Here is a 23,920-nt window from a genome sequence, read left to right on the forward strand (position 1 = left end):
CCAGTAAAATAAATTCCATGCATTACAACACATTGCCAATGAGGGGTCTCAGTTTGGAAACAAACTGAAACTTCTCAGTCCTGAGATCAGAAGAAGGCGGTATGTGCAAAATACTGGCAATTCGAAGGGGAAAAATGTTTTTCCTACATAATATAAGGTTCCACTGGTCTGCCCTACCACCTCAAAATAAGATTGCAGAATAGCACAGAGCTGCAGGTAGGAAGGACAAACAGGAGGAAAGCATGCAGAATTGACAAAGTTCTTCAAAGGGAGAGAAGATACTGCAGTACTTAGAAATACTATGTGATTTCACATTTTATGGTTGGAGAGGAAACAGTCATACCCACATTGAGATATAAAATGATGATAATCATCTCAATAATAATATTAACAACAATAATAGTCTACTGCAAAAAGGTTCTCTGCTGGAGGACTTAGATCCCGAGAAAGGTGAAGGGCTCGGAAGAAATAAATCCTACGGGCAAGTGCATAATTCTTCTAGCATTACTTAATTTTTTATGCAGAGAAATGAAGCTGTGCTCAATTTCCCATAAATAATTCTCCATCTTTGATTTTTTCATTTCCCTCCTATTTCATGTTCACTACGCAAAGTGCCTCGTAGCTGTCATTGTTATGGTTATATCTCCATGAGGTACAGAAGAAAGGACAGTCAGTACTTGCACCGAATTTAAACAAAAAGGCAGGCAAAGGGAGGAGGGCACCAGAGATCATGCCCATTACTTCTGTAACAACAGGACTCAGCTCAAAGAATAATGCAATGCCATCATTAGCTGTGTCGAATTTTAATGGTATGGGATATGCACGGATTTGGGATGTTTCTGTTTTGAAAAGGGTGAGCTAATGACCTACTCAAAGAGCGCTGGCCAAACCAGAAGCAACATCCTGCTCATTCCCAGTGCTCCAGCAGATGCCTGGGCAAAGTTTTCCCTTGGCACCGCAGCCAGCGCCATCCCATCGATTTACACAAGGAATGAATTCAGCCCTGAGAAGGCAATGCGGTTTCTCATTAAAGCTGGAATTCGCCCACCCAGCATCCACATCAGGGAATATCTGACAGCTCCGTGGGCTTCCCAGGTGGGCTCCCACCCTGCACTCCAACTAAACACTCAAGGCTCTGGGCTGCATCGGTGGCAAGTGCATCTGTCCTTAGCACAAAGCCTCAGGGTATCAAAAGCAAGTTCTCCATTGCCAGGGACCAAACTCCCACCAGCTACAGCAGACCTAGGGTTTCACCCCAGGCCGAAAGGAGACACAAACTGTTCCACCTAAAACTACTGGGATCCTTTGTACAACTATGACACTGCCTCTTCTCTCATTTTACGTACCTTACTCACAAGGTTTCCTTAACAAATGTGGCTGTGCAGACTTCAGCATAATCTAACTACCTACGAGCGTAGTGAAATCACCCCGTAGGCTTGTACAACCTCAGCTGTGGGGCTGTGTCTTCACTTTGAGGTTCATGACAGGCATTTGCGCATTGACTTCGCTGCAGTCACATTACCAAGCAGCGTTATGGCTACTCTTCCAGAACAAGTGAGTAAAAACCTTTGCTTAGACCAGACTACTGCTCTGTGTCCCCACAAAGCTACAAAAGCAAAGAGGCATGTACCTGTCTGGAAACTGTTATTTTTTCAAGTTTTTAAAGAGACTGGGGCATAAAGCAGAATAAATATCTGGGAATTATATTTCATCAAGCAAGTGGAGAGGTCTGCTTCCTTTTCAGTGTCTTGATGGGAACCACAACCAACTGCATTATAGACTTAAAGACAGGGTCTGTAATAACTCCATTTGTCTTCCTGGCTGTCAATGCTGGCACAGGGCCACACAATCCCTGGAAACTATTTTTCAGTACAGGTGTGAGGCTGAGAGGCAGAGAAGACAGGCACTTTTTCATTATGTTATTCTTACTGTTAAAAATCAGACGGCTAAGCAGCTCTGGATAGCAATTTAGCTACTACAAGGTCAGGACTCACTTTCCTGATCTATAGCATCAATAATGCTCAATTTAAAGCACCAGGAAAGCTTAAGTAGACAGCACAGCTGTTGTCAAAAACATTCTTAAAACACTCAGCTCTTGTATACTTATCAAAGACACTGACAACAAATCTACAAAAGGAAAAAAAGTCATGCAAGATTACCTACAAATTCACCTCCTTGGAGATGTCCACATGCAAGATTTCCATTAGGGTGCTCTGTATGACTAATTGTTATTTATGAAACGAGTATTTCACTCTTCCAATTTCCCAGAACCTTTTAAAGTCTTAACTGGAAAACGTGCATCAGCTCTGTCAGTGCACTAGGTATACTGAGGGTTGCTGCTTTAGTTTTTAATTACATTAGCCAACAAAGATAACTATTAACATGCAGCAATATCCTGCAGTGGATACCATCAGGTAATCATTTTCACGTCAGTTAACAAGGTATGATAGATCTCAGGCTTCCAACTAATGCTTATTGCTTGATCTGCAGCCACAAACAAAAGCTCTGTACAGCAGTAAGGGAGTTTTAGTACCTACAGGTTTACGGTAGCCAACACAAGGCGTGTCTTTGTTTTGTTTTTATTAATTTTAAACACTTTTCTTCCTAATCTTTTCCTACTAGAAGGATAGGACAGACAGAAGCCACCTTTTCAAACATTTCTTTCATGACTCTCTTTAATCAGAGAGTGAGAAATATCCTCAGTGCTTTCTTAAGTAGAGGAACCATGATTTATTTTATCTAAAGAATCTGGCTCTTCAGAATACACTCCTTAGTCAAAAATAGCCATTACAATTAAGAAAAAAAAATAAAAAGCATGTGTATTTCCTTTAATAAGTTCCATGTGTACCATGGGCAATTCTAGCATTTGTGTAAGTAATAAAACATCTACATTTTTCAGTGAATACACAATGATTACTAGAGAATACATTTATGAACGATGGATGGTCCTTACGTGATTTTGGCTCATGAGGTTATGCATTGCATTAACGTTGAAGAATGAAATTTCCCCTATGTAATTTGATTGCTAGTCTTCAGAATCAATTTTCTGCATGCTTAAAAGCCAAACATAGTGTACCATTTATGCACGCATTTGGGATTCTCAGTTACATCTACAATTTGAATTAAGGCACAGGGGAAGAACAACATATACTTCTTTTTTATGCTTTTAGATTGTTCTTTTTCTTTCTTGGAAAATTGCTTTTCAACCTTCTAAAAGCAACTAAAGCAGTTCAGACAAAAAACTACTTCTTTGCAAGACCCAGATACTCCAGGTCCTCTGCTCCAGTGCACTTGGTTGTAAAATTCACAAACTGTTGTAAAACTAAGTTTCCAATAAAAACATGTTTTAAAAAGGAAGGCTGTAGGCTTTGCAATTAAAAAAGAACCTTGAAAATAGCTTTGAGCACAACAGAGCTCATGCAGTGCTGTTTTAGTGTTAGCAGCCTGAGAAGTTTGAGGTGTACTTTGTAGTCCTTAGCGAGCTGGAACTATCACATTTATTAACTATTTATTTCTTCACCAATCCTTTTATTAAGATATCACATTAACATGTTTCTCAATCCCTGCCACTTGCTGTGACTCTACACGTGACAGGAGTCATTAAAACCTCCCGCTCCCCTTGTCAAAATTTATGATAGCCAACACAGCAGATGGAAAACTTGCCAGAAAGCATAATTTAAACTGACTAATATCAGACTAATCATCATAAGGACTACCATAATGATGGCATTATTCATCAAGAGTTATTTTGTTAAAACCTTCCCACTTGGAAATGAAGATATCTGGCGCACTGGAGTGCTGCAAAATCAAAGAAAGGGCAAGCAAACTTTCTGTTGGCTGGTATGTGGGGTCCAGATTAAGACATTTTTCACAGCATCTGAAACATGCACAGAATTTTTTGTCCTTGTAATCAAACTGCCTTTTACTCATATATTTTGTTCACAGTTCTGACTCTTGGGCTGATACATTATCCAAAGAATTTTGGCTACTTCAAACATGTTTAGAGAGGGGTGCTAGGTGCAACAAGTTACGGCAGTACTCTTGACCTTCATGGCTGCCCTTTGGAGACCTCTCATGCAAGCTCTCTTCATGCATACTCTAATTAGAAGTGAAGTATCTATAATCCATTTGCTAAGGTTCATAAGCAAGGCACTGATAAAGGCTTGACTATAGCAGTGTAAACAGTATAGAGATAATAAAAATACCACATGATTAATCCCTCCCTGTCTATCTTTCTACATCTATAGTTTGCAGGATGACAAGGCTTAGGTACCTACCTCAGAGAAACCTGGGGAGAATTGGATTAATTAATGATTGCAGAGGACTTTAAAACTATAAAGTCTTACATGCAGTAAGTGGCTACCTGTAATAGGAAGCCGTTGCTCTCTTTCCTAAAACTGAAAAAAAAAAAGGACATTGTCCACCACCGCAACCACTGACATCATCCTAAAAACCACCTCATATCTGTGAGAAGTGCTCCACTCAAAAAAGCTCAGCTAACACATATACTGCTGTTAATATTATTAGTACAGCTTGCTGAAATTCATTGCCCTACGATGCTCACTAACACCTGCAATAGCAGAGAGAGAGAGCAAATGAGTGGATATGAGAGAGAGAGGGAGAGATATCTAACATTGCTGATCTTTAAAAATGCTCACTCCCAATCCATTTAAAATGCCTGCCACAAACCACACTGTTACTTAGGTCTTGCCTCTCGGAGATGCTAACCCAATGGACCACAACAACCTCCTGCTGTGAGCAATTAAAATGTTCACCGCTTGCCTGTCTTTAAAACACAAGTATCTAGAGATAAAAACAGCAGCGCATCGTGGAGTGACTTTCAGCACACTTTTCCAGCCACCTCCATTTCCCAGCCTGGCATTTCAAGCTGCTGCTTGTGATAGAAACTGCATTATTTGGCAACAACTTTCCATATGGTATTTTTAAACAACGTTTTGCCTCATTTGAAGTCTGCTTCAAAACCCAAAGATGTTTTTGTTTTGGACAAGCTCCTTTGTAATAAGCCAGAAACAGCAAACTTACATATAGGAGGCAGGTTGCAAAGAGGCTTTTGCAGCCCTTGAACAACTTTGTAACTCTACCGTATATACTGTGACAGGATTTACATCAGACCCACATGCTGAAAGCAAAACGTAAACCAAAGGGCCTCTGCTTTTACTGGAATTGCCTCAATCAAGAAAGGAAAAGCCAGGCTAAAAACATTTAGATGTGGCAAGCTACTTAAAACAAGCAAAATAACTTATCACAAATGAGACAACACACACCTTAAAACTATACAATGTATTCTGCTAAAGAAAAATAACTTGGATGTGTGCAACTCCAACACCAGAACAAAATAAAAGGGTATCTAAAATAATACTATTAGCCCTGCAACGTATGAACAGTTTTCATTTAAAAGGACACTGTCAAATATGATTTTCAGTAATAGTTTTAACTGGGTTTATTCCCATATTCCACTAAGTGGCAGAGCTCCCACTGAGATGTGAGATAAAACAATAAAACGTTGACTTTTTTATTTTTTTCCTTTTAGAACCCTGTTATTACAGTATTACAGCAAATTATAATTTTCTTCCTTTTCCAGGAACATGAGGTATTGCTCACAGATGTTTTGTATTTAAATGTTTTCCTCTAGCAATGTAGCTTGTTGTGCAAGTTCCGATTTTTTGGTAGGGCAGGAATTATAATGCCTACTTCATTTTATGCCTTTCAGAATAAAATCATCAACAATGTGACCAACTTTTTCTGATGGCAGAAATACAGTTCCTTAATCGGTCATTTCAAAAAGCCTGTGCAACTCCACTTTTAACCTCTGGCTTTTCTTTGTTCTTACTCTTAGTGCTACAGCACTGGTCCAAAGAACCAAAACCATGAGGAGGTTCTCCAGAAGGACACTTACAAAATTTGACCCAGCTCGAAACGAATACGAAATAACACAGCTATTTGAAATTATTGAGAGTGTCCATTTAAATCACTGCTCTTTGGTTGGCAAAAAAGAAGGAAAACAGAAGGAAACCTAGACCACACGAACATTCAAAGAAACGGGATAAGCACTCCCCAGACAACATGCTGAGCCTGATCTCTCCTCTACCCTTCTCCCTGCAGCTCTCGTCACCTCCTTCTCCAGAAGCCAACCTCCGTACCTCTCGAGCTCCTCTCGGACCCTCTGCGCCAATCACCCTTTCCTGTCACCTCCAGCTCCACGGGGCAAGTCCAGCTGCGGTGTTCGTGTCGGAGGGGAGCAAGACTGTCTGACTACCGACAAAGGTATGGCACTAAAGAGGCAATTAAAACAACTACTCACATCTTGTGCAAATATTCTCTCCCTCACTCTCTGATACTCCTCTTCTCTCTCTTCAATTGATTTACTTCGTCTGTCATCTCTAAATGGAAGAATTCTGTTTTGCTGAGCAGAAAGAAAACCAGGAGGGTTATATAAGTTGAGCTGTTAAAAACTGCCGTTAAGTAACTGTCAGCTGAGAATAATAAATGTTCACTTAAACAAATGAAGCATGAAAACGATAGCTGTCATTCCTGCACAAAGCGCCCGGCAAGGCTGGGCACCCGAGGGGTTCCAGTTAGATATTGCACACGGGTTCGTAGAGCGAGTGGCCGAAACGAGGCTTTCTGCACGGCTTTTGTGGACCCACTATCCTAAAATCGGGTGTTCTCACCCCAAGCCTAAGTGCCATTGCTCTCGACTGCTAAGATTTCTCGACTCTCCTACCGGCTGCGAGGAGCGGGAGGGCAGGCAGTGCTGCACTGCACTACCTATGAGATCGAGGAAGAAAAGAGGGAAACTAGGCTGCAAGAGCTAAGCTGCAAACCCTAGAAGAAACCCACCAAAGTCTATGTGTACAAGGAGAAGTCCCAAATATTGGCCACGACAGTCTTAACCATTTCGACACCATAAGGAACCCTCGACTTCAGTTTTGCTGGGAAAAGAAGGGCCATTTGTGCCTCTTGGTAAACCGCAGTGCAGGAAATGGCTGTGCCGTGGGAGGGAGGAGAGCAGAAGAGGACCCCCAGCAAGAAATGCTTCATTGGCAATTGCGTTTCAAGTACTGCTCCTTCTCCCCCTGCACCCCAGCACCTGGTGAGATAGGTCATGGTGCTTTCCTTTGGCTCATCCCCATGTTCACCACACCCTGAAAATGCTTGGGCTTTGTTTTTGAAGCCAACTTGGATGCAGTGTAACTGGCAAGGCTGCTATGTACAACTGAAAGTCAAGGAAAAAAAGGGAAAAAAGAAAAAAAAAAAAAAAAAAAAAAAAAGGAAGAATCAGTCCTTTACTGAAAACGTGAAGGAAAGTGGTAATGAAAGACTCACTGGCAGGTCCCTCCACAAATATAACCTCAGCAAAGAAAGCATATGCTGTCTTCTTACCTGTGAGAATTTTCTCATAAAAGCAATTCACGTCAGAACCCTTTTTGGGTTTTTTTTGTTAATATATTCCACATACACAGCTTGCACTGGATTGCAACAGCACAACACCCGCTTTTAAAGGCAGCACAAATACACACATTTCCCTGGTGCTCCCCTACTCATCAGGCTCACCTAAGGTAAGGTAGTGTTATGGCACAGGCAACACAGAGGGGGAACGTCTGCCACAGTACATGCACGACAAGCAAGTAAGTTTACACAGACAGTAAAAGGTGGTGAGGGCACAGGAGGAAGGAGGGAACTAAAAGATGAAACCGATTTATTTTTGTCAAAACTTTAATTTAGGATGGTTTAAAAAAATCAACCTGGCCTCACCATTACATGTTTGTTTGGGGCATTTTTTTTTTTTTTTTTTTTTAATAAATATTTTTTTTCCCCTCTCCTTTTTCGGCTACATCAGTTTATCATCGGTCCATACTGAAATCCAACTCTGAATGGGTACAACAGAAGGAGGAAGCTGTAGGGAGCGGAACAACTGCCATAGTTAGGCGAGACATTGAGAAATGCGACTGACACAGCCTTCCACGCAGCCCGGAGCCGCCGGCATTCCCCCTCCCGTGGGCATGCAGCAAGTCCTGCGCCAAGCAAACCACCCATGCAAACCCACACACTGCCACGGCTGAAGCGGCCACGCCGGGGTTCAATGCTACCCACGGTGGTAGGTATGCCAGAGGAGATGGGGAGGGGGCAGGAGGGCAGGGGAGGAGGAGGAGGAGGAGGAGAGCAACAACAAAAGAACAACAATAACATCAGTCAGCCCACCTTCAAAAACAGAACAAATTTCAGCAACTCTCGAACCGAGAACCAACCTGATTGTCTTCTTTATCAATACTAGAGTTATCTCGCTTCAAGATAAATCGCTTCTGGGATTCTTCACCTTTTTCATCTTTTAAATGTTCAGAAAACCTTTGCTCTGGTCTGCCAGCAAAGTAAAACATAGCAATAAAAAAATCTTTCTTTTGGTTTTGCTTTGATCTTTATTTCTCAGTGCTCTTTGTTTTCACAGAGGCATTCAGTGCAAAAGCAGTTAACATTTGTGGTCATGGTGAGACGCTGCCTATAGCTGTCTGAGGCTGCTGTATCGCTGCTAACTGTTATTGCTATAAATAGCTTTTGTTGTTGTTGTGCAGCAAGGAGCGGGAATCCAAAGCCTCAGTCACTGAAATATTTAGACTCTCCTCACTGTGACTGAAGGACAGGGAAAACAAATTAACATACTACATGTTAATTTGCTTCCTTCAGTAGCTGTGACCTCCGGCAACACTGCCGCTTAATGAAGCCCATCCACCTTTAAAAGTAAGGAAATACCAATAGAAATCTTAAAAACAAAACTAAGAGTTTCCTTACTCCTAATAAACAAAACCAGTAATGCGAGGGACTGACGGTGTTTTGTTTAAAAAAAATATTGTCTCATCACCATTGAGTGGGGAAAATACTCCGGAACAATCACAGACTATCAGTAAGTTCACCGATTTAAACCCATCCAGACATTTATTTATTTATTCATTAAAGCCAAACCCCACTGGTTGAAAGCTCAACATTTTCAGGTTCGTAAGCTGGGAATATGCTGTTCCACACTCTCACCTTGCGCAAAAAGCATCTCATATCACCTCACCTTGCACAAAAAGCAAATTTTAAGAAGCATCTCGTGTCACTGCCAACGTCTCGTCGCTGTCAATAAATAACACTCCAGCCTGCACCGCTCCCAGACCCAAACCCATAATGTTTTAAGCCCCACCGATGTCAATAGGGCGACCAATGGCCTCAAGAACTGAGCTGGGATTCATACGCTGCTATCATCCAACTGAGGCACTGCTAACGCACACGCTGGTTTTTAAAAGCAGTAATACGCTGTGTCACGCTGTGAGGTTTCTATCAGGGAATGCAAACCTTATACTCTGTGCTGAAGGAGCTGCTAACTGTAGTATTGGTAGGAGATGCTCATGTCTAGAGACCTACATAAACAAGACACAAAGCTTCCACTGACATTAATGGACCAGTTGTGAAGAATTCAAGAGGTAGAATTTACAGAAGTCAGTGACTTTGTAAGTAAAAGTCCTCTACAAACTTTAAAATAAATACCTCAGCTTCATCTTATTTCAGAATGGAAAATTAAATCAGATGCGTAAATCAGCCACCATTTTGTTGTTACAGCATTCAGATTTGCACTTAACTAATTAGCAATGGATTTCAAATCAAAATACAGCACATATCCATGCCATAATGACAGTCCATTACAATTCATTATCAGATGTGCACCAAACATTTGTAATGAACTGTTAGAAATACAGTATTAAGAGACAGCAGCTCTCCGCCCTCTCTTTCTATATAAATTTGAAGGACTCCCACTTCTGCTCACAATTTGCATTTTTGTGACAAAACGACAAAACATACTGGCCCAATTTCCACAGATTTTGAGAATTCAAGAAGCCTTTGTCCATCATCCATAGCTGCTAGCACTAACAGATACAGGGCTCAACACATGAAAGTCAGCAGACTCTCCGGATGGAGATGGGTTATTAGTGATGCTTCCTCATAAATAGGAAAGGCTACAACACCCTGTTAATGGATTGCTAGGTGGGGTGTTCTGCCTTTGCTCCCATTAACGAGCATTGGGCCTGCACAGCCAGAAACGAAGATTCATTCCCTCAAATACTCTGCTTTGACAGGATCAGCTAAGGAATGTTATTTTGCTGGTTTTACATCCTGAAGTACAAATAAAATTTCTGCAATTGTACTACCAGTGTAAAATTTATAGTTGTAAACTATCTGCTGAGCATCTAATTAACTATATACCAAACATAATAAATGATTGGGATTTTAAAATGCAGAGGGAAAAAAAAAAGTCATCAAAAATTAGAGTGAAAAAAAAAGCTTGAAAAAGCAATTTGGGAAAATGTCTCCTCCAACTACTAACTTATTTAAACAACATCATTTTCATACTTCATAGCATTATTTTCATTTTTTAATCCCATTTTCACTTAATTTACTATTTATAAAACATTTCCACTTGTCAGAAGAAAATAGGATAAATGTGAGATCAAGCCACGAACCTAAACTAATGATCCGGTATGTGCCTGTTAATAAAATTAATCTACAAGCCCAGTAGATGATTAATCTCCAGTTGTGAAAAGAAGTTTGCTTGGGCAGAGAGCCTCTGCGAATGTGCAGAGCTTTACAGAGTGCCGCAGTACTACCAGCACCATGAGAAGGTCCTTCCCTCCCAGTCGTCAGTGCAACTCGGTGTCACTGTTACCAGTGAGGTTGCAAACAGCATGACCAGCTCAGCTAAGAAGAATGCAAAGCCTGAGGGAAGACCGTCTAGTGAGAAATAGGATACCACTGCAACAAATATCTTCAGGCACACCAACCTGCAGGCCTCCCTCAAACATTAAAAATCAGAAAAGGACATGTCGTTGAAAGAAATGTAAACTAACTATTTTAAAGAAGATATCATATTCCAATGATATTTACAGGTGTTTGTGTTTTTTTCTTCAACACTGTTTACTGCATTTTCTTTTGGAACATCTATTGCAAAAATGTATTATTAGTAGGATACAGATGAAAAACAACGTTTAGAACAAATAAGTGGAACCAAATGCTCTAATCGTTTGGGTAGAGAAGAGGCAGACTTTGCAAAGATTTTGGTCTGGTCCTCTGATGGAAGTCAGTGCAAGTTCCAAATTCACAGCTTTAAAGTTCCCTGTAACCATATAATGCATTTGCTAAAAGGAAGCAGAGACGTTGTGGTTATTCTGGGGAAATCTGTTGCATTAGTTTATGAATTTGCAGGTGAATCCACTGCTTGAAAATGGATTGTAATTCTGAGTAAAATGTAGAATACTGTCAATATAATAATACACTATATAGTTACAGTAATACAGCAGATACGGTGAATTCATCTCATGTGAGTCCTAAATTAATAACAATCACATTTACTTCTCTTCTAAGCTTTTTTAGCCCTGATACTGTCAGTAGTAGAGTCTGCACAATATACCAAATTGCGTTCATGCATCTAAGGAAGTGAATTTATCAAGCTTATTTTCAGTACTAGCATAAATTACAATCTTACGCAAGTCAAAGCACAGTTTACAATTATTATTACAAACCCATGGAATATCAGGAACTTATTCACTATTACCACACTGGTTACCTAATTTACACCTTCAAATCCTAACCATACCTCAGTTTAATTTTAAGTGGTAAAAATGGGATTTGAATAGCCTTTTTGAAGAGATACTAAGTAATTCTGAGGACCTTATCACTAACTCGAGTACTCTATTTGAGGATCTTTTGGACAAACAAACAAACAAAACAACCTACAATACCTATCCTATATTGGTGGGTTGACCCTGGCCACACAGTATACCCATCTACGTGCTAACAACTATGCGTGCAAGAAAACAGACGTGCAAATATATGCTTACAGAGCGTGCTGCCCACCTGTATCACATTCAGTATTTCATTTAGCCCCCCTGTGCCTGGAATCAGTGTATCACTTAAGAACCTCAAACCCCACTACTCCAAAAAAGCTTATAGAAGAAATACCAATTCCCTTTTAAGTCAATAGGATTTTTGCAATTTAGGGACTATACTGAGAAAACTGTAAAGTATGACCCAATTATACCTTAAAGGCTCAGAAACCAACACACAGGGAGGGGGAAATCACACAGGCTAAAAAAAAGTAAAGTTTGGGGTGGCTTTTTGTTTCTTTGTTTTGTTTTTATTTAATATAAACTTTTGATCATCCATATTTTTATTGCTTGACAGGATGGCTGGAAACAAAACATCTGTGCCCTAAAAATGCAACTTCACAAAACCACAAATCACATGTGAACTCATTTAATAATTCCTAAAAGTTGTCAGGTAGCTCAATCATTTTTCTGGCAATGTGTTTCAGAACAAAACATGCAGTACATTTCCTCCTTCCCTGTAAAGCTTTTGATCAGGTGCTACGAACATTTAAGAGAAATTGGATCTCAGAGTAAGTTAGTGCTCTTTGCTGCACATCCTCAGGCAGCTGCACAGCCCCCCTCTCACCCCTAGATCTGCCAGAAAGCGTAAGCCCTTTCAGCAGCCAAGACGGCCTCTCTTCTCCATCCTGCCTAGCAAGGTAGCACCATGCTATTCGCGTAGGTGCCAGCAGGATACCTACAGGGACCCAAACTTCAGTATACGTCCTGCAGCACCCAAACCTTTTGCCATGAAAAGCTTCCCAAAACTCTCTGAGCACCTGTGGACTTCTGCAAAGTCTGTTCCCATCGCTCAAAATCTTTGGAAACCTTTTCCTAATCCATTTTCTTTCACAGTGAAAAGAGGGAGGAGATGGGTTATGAAATACCTTTTTGGTGAGTGATTAGTTTACTCAGTTGCCACACAGTATGTAAAAGGCATCATTAAGCCTCCTATCCCATGTTTTTCGCTGTTTCAGGAGCACTACAGCATACTTTACTGCCGTATCAGGTCCAGACCTGCGGAGAGTATTCAGGCAAAGTCTCAGGGCAATATTGCTTTCCCATTTCTAGTGGCTGTTCTCTTTCTTATGCAGCCAACAATCATTTCAACTCTTCCAGCCCCTCATTTTTGTGTTGGGAGATAATTATAATGGTCACTTCAAGATATGAGTCAAGTTTCTTACTTCTGTGCTTGGAATATTTTCAGCTGTGAGGGTGACAGAGCACTGGCACAGGCTGCCCCCAGAGGTGGTGGAGTCTCCATCCTTGGAACGGTCCTGGGCATGGTCCCGGGCAACCAGCCCTAGGTGGCCCTGCTTGAGCAGGGTGGGTTGGACAAGTTGACCTCCATGGTTGACCTCAACCATGCCGTCATTTTGTGAAACACTGAGTCAGGTATATAGTAACAAATCTATAGCAGAACAAAGCTCCATCACTAACTCTTTTAGATGTTTTTTGTGTCTGCTTTTTCTTTTGCAAGTTGGCCATTATCATTTACCTTTCTCATTTTATAGTACTTAAGCAAGGCCCCAACAAAGACACCTTGCGGGACTCATTCATTACAATGAAGCCTATATTTCGGAAATGGTAAAGCTGCAATAAGCAGGAAAACATTTCTGTGTGTCAGAAAGGAAAAAAAAAAAAAAAAAGGTTAAGATTTTGATAGCAACATCCATTTTAAGATTTTTTTTCTGCTATCATGGTGACTTTAATGTGAGCTACTTCCATTCACTTCAGTAGAGTTCCTCTCAGTTTATCTCTGTATGACAGAAAACAGCGTTCGCCTCTCAGGCATGTTTTTTATATGGACTCTTTAAGGAGAATCCCCCATTACATGCTCATTTAATGCTTTTGATTCCGAGTCAACCATTGTAAGTAGTAATGAAAAAAACCCCAAACCCCTAAGTACCTTAACCAGGTATTCACTATTTAATCAAATTACAGATTTTAAAAACATATTGCAGAGTGGTATTAGCTATCAGGATACGCAGACTAAGGAAGTCACAGGGCATTTCCTTGTGTCTGCCATGTTTAGAAGTAAAGTCATGCAGTTTCATAGACCTCTGTTTGCATGGGAGGTAAGAAATGAAATACTGGGGGGGTAGGGGGGGTGGAATCCGCACTCATTTTAAATAAGTTAGTTAGCTCCGAAATAACTGGCTAAGAAACAGGAAACAGATACCACATCAAAAAGACAAATGGAAAGAGACAAGCATGAGCTTTGAACGTTACCGTTCTGAAGATTTAGTCACTGTATTAGCAGACTACACAAACAGTTTGGAATTGTCCGGGCTGACATACATACAGTACATAAATCTTTATTATGAGGCATATGTTTCTGACAGCACCACAGTGCACAGGCTGTTGCAAGATGCCTTTCAAAAGAAGCAACAACCTCACCATGTGTGGAAAAGATGGGTTTGCCGGTACAGTGCCTGATGTAGCTAAAAATCTAGCAAGTGCTGTAGCGCTTGTCATCTGCAAAAGCCTCACAGGTAATAGTGAAGCAGCTGTCTGAAGGAAGGCAATGTAGGAAAGCAAGTTCAAAAGTGGAGATCGATGTGGTGTGCAAGAGTCTAAAAAAAAAAAAAAAAAAAAAGAACTTTGCATTTGCAATGCAATGTTCATTTAATGCACAGCATGTTAATATTCCTCTCCTGAACAAACAGCAACACAAAGTGAAAGATAGGTAGGATAATGGGGCTAGGAACGGGCAGAACACCACCCCTGGGTACCCACAAGATCATCATCTGGCAAAGAAAATGAATATCTAACAAAATGTTCTTACACAACGATGCCATCAGGAGAGCAATGGGACGGTGAGAGCAGGGGAGACGTGCTGCTGCCGACAGGATTCAGAGAAGTTGTGAAGATTTAGGGCACTCTTATGCAGGTGTTCAGATGGTTTAACGGTGTTTTCTTGTTATTTGCACTTGTCTTTAATTAAACTGACTGCTCAGTCCAACATCATGTTGGCCTCTATTTTGAAGGCATGCTGTGACACAGTATGGTGGCCTTTCTTGCTTTGCTAGTTTGTGAATATCTACTACATCTGCCCGCTGTGCTTTTTTTGGTTTTATGCTGGAGGCTATCCTAGGGCTCTGCATTACCGCCACAGTAAAACTGTGTAAGCATTACTGTTTTTTGCTTTACCTTGAGGGCCAAAACTCTATTATCTGCAGCACAAATGACTGTTTTGATCATGGAGGCATGGGAACATATTCTGAGAGTTCGAGAATTCACAGAACTTGGAATCAAATATCATCAAAAGGCCCCAACTAAATGATGAAAGGCAGAATTCCAGCCCTAGAGGTCAAATTATTTGATGAAATTCTCTCAGAATAACATTTCTCAAGAATGAGGGCGCAGAATTTCAGCCTTCAAATAGGCTTCATGTAGTTAAGGGCTGATAAATGCTAAAACAGTTTCAAGAAGTCAGAGTGGGAATTTAAATACAGATAATTGTTAAAGTACAGTGCAGTTATCACAACTTAATACTTAAAACCACTCAAGATGGCATTTCAAGCATTTGAAGGTAAATGCCTCATTAACAGATTGCTGCTTTCATAGTATGAGTCACTGAGAACTTCTGTTATGATGATAAAAGCACATTGAAAGCCATCAAAAAAAAAGAAAAAAAATCAACCCTGTACAAGACAGTTCCTTCAAGGTGCTGCCTTCTCTGTAGCACAGGGGAAAAAAACCATCAAATACCAAATGCTACATTTTTCCTGGTTAAAGACACTAATTCTTTAACATTTTTTTTCAGAACAGCATCTGGACTCTAAACATGTTCTACATTTATTACTAAACAACAAGGATGTGAAAAGTCACAAGTTATTTTGACAGGCATTCTCCCCCTCTAATTGGGGTTGCAGATAAGTCTGGCAGGACTGAAAGGAAGAGCCGGTAACGCTACATGGAAGCAACGTCCCCCTGGGTTTTTCATTGGGAGAGAGCGAGGTTCATTCTCTCTTGCCCACCCCTTCAAGACGCTCAGTTCCAGTACCCCAGGCAGCACAGTTTCAGCGGGGCTGGCACCAGTAGCATTTCCCATTATGAAAACGATGGTGAAGGTGAAGGCTACAGGATGGATAGAGATGATGTACACTGAATCTCTTCCATGTCAAGTTATACTCTGTGAGGACCAAGCAGAGGGCCAGATCCTGAAGGCTTTCAGAGTATACGGTATCTAAAGAACCTGATCTAATGTTGAGGTATCATAGCACAACTCATGACCCTCACAGGCTTTCCTAAAGTTTAATTCCAGAAAGTCATCTGTTTTAATCTACAGATGTAAAAATCTTAGTACATCTTGATTTGCTAAGAGTCTGCCTGATTACAGGCTTCAACATTTGGCCCAGTATTTTGGGGCCAGAACATGGGAACCCAGCTCTGAACTCACAGGAGATTCAGCACACCCTTGGTCTGCCAGTAAGACCAGCTCTTGTGCCACACAGGGTTGAAGCGCAAAGTCCTCTCTTAGACAGGGACTGTTTTAGGAGTTTCAAAATACTTCTCTGTCCTCCTGTGATCAAACTAAGATTATTTCTGCACCTGAAGACCTGCTTCTCCTGCACTACTCCTCTAGATCGGATTTAGTTCTTGATATTCAGGATGTCTGTCGAGACTGAACCTTTTGCACAGCATCAATTTATTTCCAGCTAGTAGAGGCTCATAAGCAGTAGCATAGTTTATTATGGAATTCGTTAATATTTGATTTTAAGGATGCGGCATACTCTGTAAGTGGCTCAAAATTACAGTGTTGCATAACTACTGTGATCTATTTAAAATTACATTTTTCTATCTTAGAAGTTAAAAAATTAACAAGGAAGAGAGAGAGAGAGAAAAAAGGAAGCAAATTCAAGATTTGAAGACTACCATGAAGGCAAGATGGTTCCCCAAAAGCCAACAGGCTAATGAAGAAACTATTAGTCCTTTTGAAATGGCCCATGCGTACAAATTAATACCATAACAAATTCTTGAGCTTACTTCAACTTTAGGCCATGAACATTTTCCCTGTCTCCAGCAGGAAGACTCACAGATCAGAAGTTATCCCCTGAACAGTCACTGGCCTGAAGAAGAATACCTGTTTTTAATAATCTGTCAGAGACAGCCTTGCAAGGCTACCTTGGAAACAGCGAGCAAAACCAACTGACTTTGCTTATAAAAACAAATATTTCTCTCATACTTTTTTCTAGTGATCATGTCATATTTCCTACATTAAACACAAGGCAGGCAACAGAAGCATAAAAGGCAATTATTAAAACCAATTTGGATCACCTCTAAAATTAACTTGCTCATATATCAGCACCTCATTTCTGAAATGCCCAGATTTCAAGACGTTATTTCACCTACTACTAACATACAGTTACCTCTGAGGAAAGCACAGGGGCCATTTCAGATTTCCAGATCTGCCTCCAGTGATTTGAAAGTATAAATGACCAAACAGCAGCTTGATTAATGGACACTTTCCTGCTACAGCTTGGACGAGCACATAAAGACATGGGTTAATTACTCATGCAAGAAAGAGCTTCCCTCAACCAAACTACCTACTTGCTATTCCATAGCACTCTCTTCCTGGGTAACCTCCCATCTCCCCACACAGAACAGGTGATGATAACCTTCTAGGTTTATCAAAACTTATAATGTTAAGTGGTGTTATTGTAAGGATAAAAAAAAAGAAAGAAAGAAAGAAAAAAGAGAAAAAGAGAAATACCATAGATGTCTTCTGATTACTGCTTAACTACTATTTCATTACAGTATAAAACAGCTGTAAAGTACATGTCCACCTTAATTATAAACAATTTACTTTTGATAAATTACATTAGATGAAAATTTAATATTGGAGCTATTAGAACTGGTTCATTAACCCTAACATCTCGTTTACAGATTAAGTCATTTCCATGGGTCCAGTATATGGCTTACACTGATCAAAGTAAGAACGAAGCCAGTATTTAACCGTCAAATTCAGCTCAACTTCAAGTGTACCAAGTATGTTATTTTTTTTTCTCTTGTATCTCTCATGTAAAAGGGGCATGTGACTAAAATGAAAGAATGCTTCCTCAGAAAAAAGGCTGTCCTAATTCAAGTATCATTAAAATAAAGAAGATAAACATTTTCACAAAAAAAAGAGAAGACTGGGAGAAAAAAAACTCAATTGCTTCAGGTGAGCATCAAGCAGTGAAATTATTTACATGCACAACCTCAAATAATGCATTTACCGGAACAGTAGCAACTTTATGTCTGAAACAAACACCTGTAGCATAATATTAAGATATTGCTAAAATCGCTAGCAGTTATTAACATATGTACACCCTGAATTACTTCTTCAATCACTATGTGACTGGATAAAAGAAAGGCAATTCCTCCACATCAGGTGGCTCTCTCCTGCGATAAAAAGCCGAGGCATTGCAGTGCACGAGGAGGCTCAGGCCACTGCTGGAGGCAGACATTTCCTGAACCTCAACGTGAAATGCCTAATTCCCCTTAATGCTTTTCTGAAGCGTTGCTCATGAAGTTCCCCACTCCTTCTCGGATGTGAAAGCCTTCCCCTGCTCAGCATGCAGGGACCCGCTGCCCAGCGCTGGGCTGCAGCGGGAAAAGCCAGAAAGGAGCTAAAGGCTAAAAACTAAGCATCGCAGCAATGACTACTGGGACACTGGGCTCTTGCATCCTAAACGTGATTACTATTGCACTGAAAAACGTTTTTTCTAATCACGTTCCTAATTTAATCCCAGATTGAAATAAACAGATTATTTTTGTATGAAAAACTCAAGAAATGAAATCCATGAAAACTAACATAATTTGTTACTTCAAAGCTACATATGTTACTATGTAGCTACATAGGCTCATAGTTATTATTTTACTTCATTGCTTTATTATGTTCTTATTAAATTTAGTTGCATAATGTATTAGTTCAGCTTAAACTGGAACAAAATGCCTCAGACAATTACAGTGTTATTTCTCAGTTATACAGTTTTTTTCCATTTTAGTTGCATACATCTACTACTCACCCTTGTATTTCTCTACACATTTGTATCATATACACACTTGTATCACATGACACATTGTATCATTAGGGCAACAGCAACTGTAAACCAGAGGGAAAGTATAGATATCCCCAGTTTCTGCTTACTTCTTAGTAGTCAAGCAGCAGCTATTCTGTAGTGAAGATGGGAAAGAGGTAACTACAATAGGAAACAGAGAAAAGGAGCAGACTCCATAGGCCCTTGAAGAAAAGTAATGCAAGACTTCAAGGAAAAAAAATAAAACCAGAAATAATGGTGTTCTCATATGTTTTCCTGCATCACATGGCTCATAAAAGTGATTCTGCTTTCATGAGATCATTACTCTGTGTACATATATGATAATCAAGGATAGCATAAGGTGCTTAAATGCAGATGCAATACCATACAGCAAACCATTTGCCAGATAACTATTCCGTATTACAACGGGGGAGAAAACTCAAAACTGTGCTTCAAACTCTCTGGCAAGCATTGAATTGCTTTGACTGAGATTCTACAAAAAATAAGATACATGCGTTCAGGTACACTGGTGTAACTACTACCATATACCTAACTAAAAAAGAGCTGTTACCAATTGCATGTGGAATACGTCCCATCTTTCCTATCAGCAAACAACTGCTTAAAGAAACGGAAGTCATTTACACTGATCAATCATAAAGCCATACTTTTCTGCGTGCCCCAAGGGCTGTAACATTTGGCATCTCAAGGAAGTCTTCCTGGCACTTCAGCCTAGGGTAAAAAAAATTGCTAGAAAATATTCGTCATTGAAATTGCCAATGCTCAGTAAATGCTATTTTACCGACACGTCTGTAGGATCCTGTACCAAAGTTCAGATTCTTACCTTAAGATGGTGAAATTGGCATAGCACACCTCTACTAGCATAAATGTTATCTACAACAAGATCAATACACAACAGAAACCTAATGAGAACTTTTCTTCTCTGTCTGTGATTCAAACCACCCTTACACAGAGGAGACAGAATAACACAGATCGTATGTCGTAACTACGAAGGTCTTGTAGGTTATTCAAAGTACATAACATACAGTATGTCTCCTTCTGCTGATACAGTTCAGCCCTAGATTATAAGGAACCCCTGCAATACACATAACATCTTACTACTGCCCAAAGGTTTTGACGCATCTGAAAGGCACCAAAAAGACCTTCCAACTCAGCCAATATTGTATTAACATTTACATATTAACAGAGAAAGAAGAAAACCAAATATTATAAGGATCATAACTCACAATGCTCTTGAAAAAAAATTAGTCATAACTGAAGATGTGAGTATTGGTATAAAGTATGGTATACAGTATGGTATACAGTATGTAATAGGTATGTTACACCCTCAGAATGTATGAAAATGTCTAAATACAGCCATTATATATCATAAGCACTCTACCTTCTCAATTCTGATGAGCCCTGCCACTCACGCTTAGATAAAAACGTACATGAATGCACGTGTGGGCTGTGGGACAGACACACTTGTCACATGGGTGATGATCTCAACCAAATGAAAAGCCTTTTCATTTTCCAAGCACACCCAACAGACTTCCCCTACATTTCTCCACCTATCTATAGGTATTCACATGAATGAATCAGATTGAACTGATATGTGTAATAATATGAATAGTTCTGCAAAAAGCTCTGAAGTACTCCCAGTTTGATAGGAATTACGAGGAATATACAGTATAGAAGGTGGCATGTACACATTTTTTTGGCTTCAATTTGGGATGCCCTGTCTAACATATTGCCTCAATTCCAAACTTCTGTTTATATCATATTTCACTGTCTTAAGTTCCCTGTACATTTCAGTATATCTTTAGATAGATGACAGGCAGACACAGATGACAGGCAAGTACACATTACAATGGTGACACAAGAGCAGTCTCATACTGAACAAAGCAGACTTCCCATTTTAAGTAGTATTTGAGCTCTTTGACTACAAAACCAAAACAACAACAACAAAAAACCTCCCTAATTTTCTGATCAACTTTTCTCATGTATACTGCTGAGAATAAGATTTTAAAAGTTGGACAACTTAGTTAGGCAGGACTTTGGAAGATATAAGACCATGAAAAATTATATTTATTTTTCGACATTGTTCTTTTTTAACCTAGTCTTAATTTCAAAAATCATATGGAAAGGTAATTTGTCTTTAAAATCCACTATTCTGTAATGAGAGCTAGAGTACAGAGACTTAACTTTATGAAGGTTAACAAACATTTAGGTAGTTGAGGTCATCTCTCCATGTTTTAAAATTCCACTTCACAAAAAAATGTTCACTTCAAGAACAGTATGGCTTGGTCACATTCCAATAAAATTAAAAAAAATTAAGATTAGATTAAGCTCCTCATCCTAAATAGTCTTCTGACTGCAAAACTGTCATTATGGTCTGACTGTATTTTTAAGAAAGACTTCACTGACAGTTCACTAAAGCTCCAGGATTGCAGTCCTGGAGAGATTCAAGTCCTAGTGCATTTTTAGCATCGTCTTGCCCTCTCTGTAAAGCAGCATGGTTGACCAGACAAGCCATAGCCCTCCTTCTAGCTGCAACCTCTTCAATAAGCACCTTCTCAGATTCCAAGCCTCAAAAAGCAGGTATTTTTCATAGGCACACGTACACAGAAGTGGATATATGTTGCCCTAAGATGGCCAACTGATGAAAAAAATGAAATGCCCCCATCCACTCCATTCATACCCTAGTCCCCCGTTTGACAGATCCTACTTTGTACGGCAACACCTCTAAGGTAGCGTTTTTACGAGATTTTCCCCCACCAGCCCATGTATCTCAAAGCCATTAACTCTCCTGACATTTATGCCTCCAAGCACCTGCAGGCAGCAAGAATGAGAGGTCTCTGCTGAACAGAATAAATGCACCTCATTGCCCAGAGCCAGGGAACAACTCATCACCTGCAAGCGTGAGCAGAGATGTGACACGTACCCTCATTCAGGCAGAGAAATAAGCCACACGGTGCTTATTCAAGCCCACACGGTAACACCGCAGAGTCATATGCTCTTCCTAAACAGGCACATGCGTACAGAAGTAACAGCCAGTGTAGAATTTATGAGTTCTTGAGTATGCAAGAATATTTTTCCCTCTCCACAGTATGCAGCTAAAGTACTTTGGAAACCATATGCCATAAAGAGATAATTTATTGTCAAAATGCAAATCTTCAGACTATCTGTCTATGGGGCCTCTCCATAAATTCATGTAGAACTATCAAGGCTCAGGCTTACAGCACAGCATAACCACGTTGAACAGCGTTTCAGCCGCTCTCCAGATTCTCCGGTATTCTGGATACTGTCCAAGTAGTAATTAATAGAGTCAACACGTTTCCAGTATTTGGTGTTGATTCTGAACCGCACAAAAATGTCTCCTCTGAGAGTACTGAAATGCAGAACACATGAAATCACATTGGACGCTTTCAGATGTGGAACTTACACAGTATTTGCTGCAGATAATAAAATCTCATCAGCCCTTATTCAAGCTGGATAATAACAACCTATTTTCTGTCAGAGCTGGGGACATTTAAAAAAAAAAACAAACCACCATGCCTCTCCTCCAGTTATGAAAAGGAAGAGCTACTTCTACAAAGCTTTATTTTACAGCAGTATCAAAATAATGTAAATTACACCCTGGATGCACCATGATGCAATACGAGCTTCATATAATCCAGTTACCTACCATCAAATCACTGCAGAAGGGAAAAAATCTGCAGTTTGTGCGGTGCTTACAAAACAGCTGTACTCACAGTCAACAGAGGAGCAAAGCCCTGTATTTATTTCTGGAAGATCGACACAGGAATGGTGTCAGAACCAATTTGTCTGGCTCTGTGCCTCACCTCCAGCTTGCAAGACCACAGCTGAAAGGGTCGTTCGATCCGTTACACCCCTGCAACATCCTGCCTGCTGAGCTTGCCCACAAGGATGCCAGTTCATGCCTGGTAAACAGCCTTGCTTGCTCATTCCCACCACGCAAGAAGCCACAGCTTCACCAGAGCACTACAGATAAAGTTTTGACTGTTGAAGACGACTTCAGTGTCCTCTCCAGAAGCGCTGTGCAAGCATTTCCAACAGCGTTTCCAGTGCTACCCACCTCTGCGATGCGCTGCCACACAACTGAGCAAGGCATTATCAGATATTAATGGGATATTCTCTCATTATCATCAAACAGGAGAAGGCAATGCCGTGAGGAAAGACCTGTAGCAGTTGTTGCACTACTGAGGTAACACAGATGTGAAGGGAAAAGGGAGAACTGTAAAGAGAGAGGAGTGCCTAAAAAGCATTCAAATATGATTGATTGTGTTTTGTTTCAAAGGAGACTAATTTTTTTTTTTTCTCATTTACAGCTCAAAAAGAACACCAGTTTGCTGCATACCCAGCTTTTTCTTATTCATACCCAAGCATAGCCCTTGCACAAGGGTAGGTATCACCAGACCCTGAGGCTAAGCCTTAGCAGCCTGAATGTTAGTTTTATCAAGCTACTGTAATTCTCTTGACTTCTGAAAATCAGACTTAGTGCACGCTTTATTCAATCCTTTAAAAACATTCATGTCTAAGTGTTGTTTTACAGATGATTGAATATCTCAGGGATAGCCCATGAAAAGGATCCAAAATAAATTGTCCATGATCTTAAATTTACTTCACACACATGGAAGATTTTTCAGGCTCAGTGAAATAACAAATACCAATGTGTTTGGCTGAGGTTTTAATCTTGCAAAATGAGGTAGTCCCTCTAGCCTTTTACAGGAGAAGCTAATAACATAAAAAAAAAATACTCTCTGCAACTGCATCTCAGTAAATCACCTAACTACTGGATATGTAAATGCAATAAGTACTTTTATTTCTCCTACTAATTGAATACAGGAAGTACACAATTTTCAAATGGGGCTTTCTTGTTCCAATACCAGATACCAAAACTTCATTACCCAGTTGTAATTACTTCCTCTTCATTTTGTACTTTATAGGTAAAGAGGG

General features: G+C 40.1%; 1 protein-coding gene across 6 annotated transcripts in view; it reads right to left on the minus strand.

Moving 5' to 3' along the window:
• ARPP21 (cAMP regulated phosphoprotein 21) overlaps positions 1–23,920 on the minus strand; it is a 202,723-nt gene that overhangs the window by 68,818 nt on the left and 109,985 nt on the right. For 4 of the 6 annotated variants that reach the window (XM_082334125.1, XM_082334126.1, XM_082334123.1 and 1 more), the window contains 2 exons: positions 8,271–8,379; positions 6,323–6,424 (listed from right to left, as the gene is read on the minus strand). The exons of 1 other annotated variant lie outside the window; for it this stretch is intronic. In XM_082334125.1, the coding sequence (XP_082190251.1) occupies positions 6,323–6,424; positions 8,271–8,379 (211 nt within the window). The remainder of the gene's footprint in view (positions 1–6,322; positions 6,425–8,270; positions 8,380–23,920) is intronic. One more of the 6 variants, XM_082334127.1, reaches the window with a different exon arrangement.

This window comes from Platalea leucorodia (genome assembly GCF_965183815.1).
Source record: "Platalea leucorodia genome assembly, chromosome: 1".
In the NCBI taxonomy this organism is placed as follows: Eukaryota; Metazoa; Chordata; class Aves; order Pelecaniformes; family Threskiornithidae; genus Platalea; species Platalea leucorodia.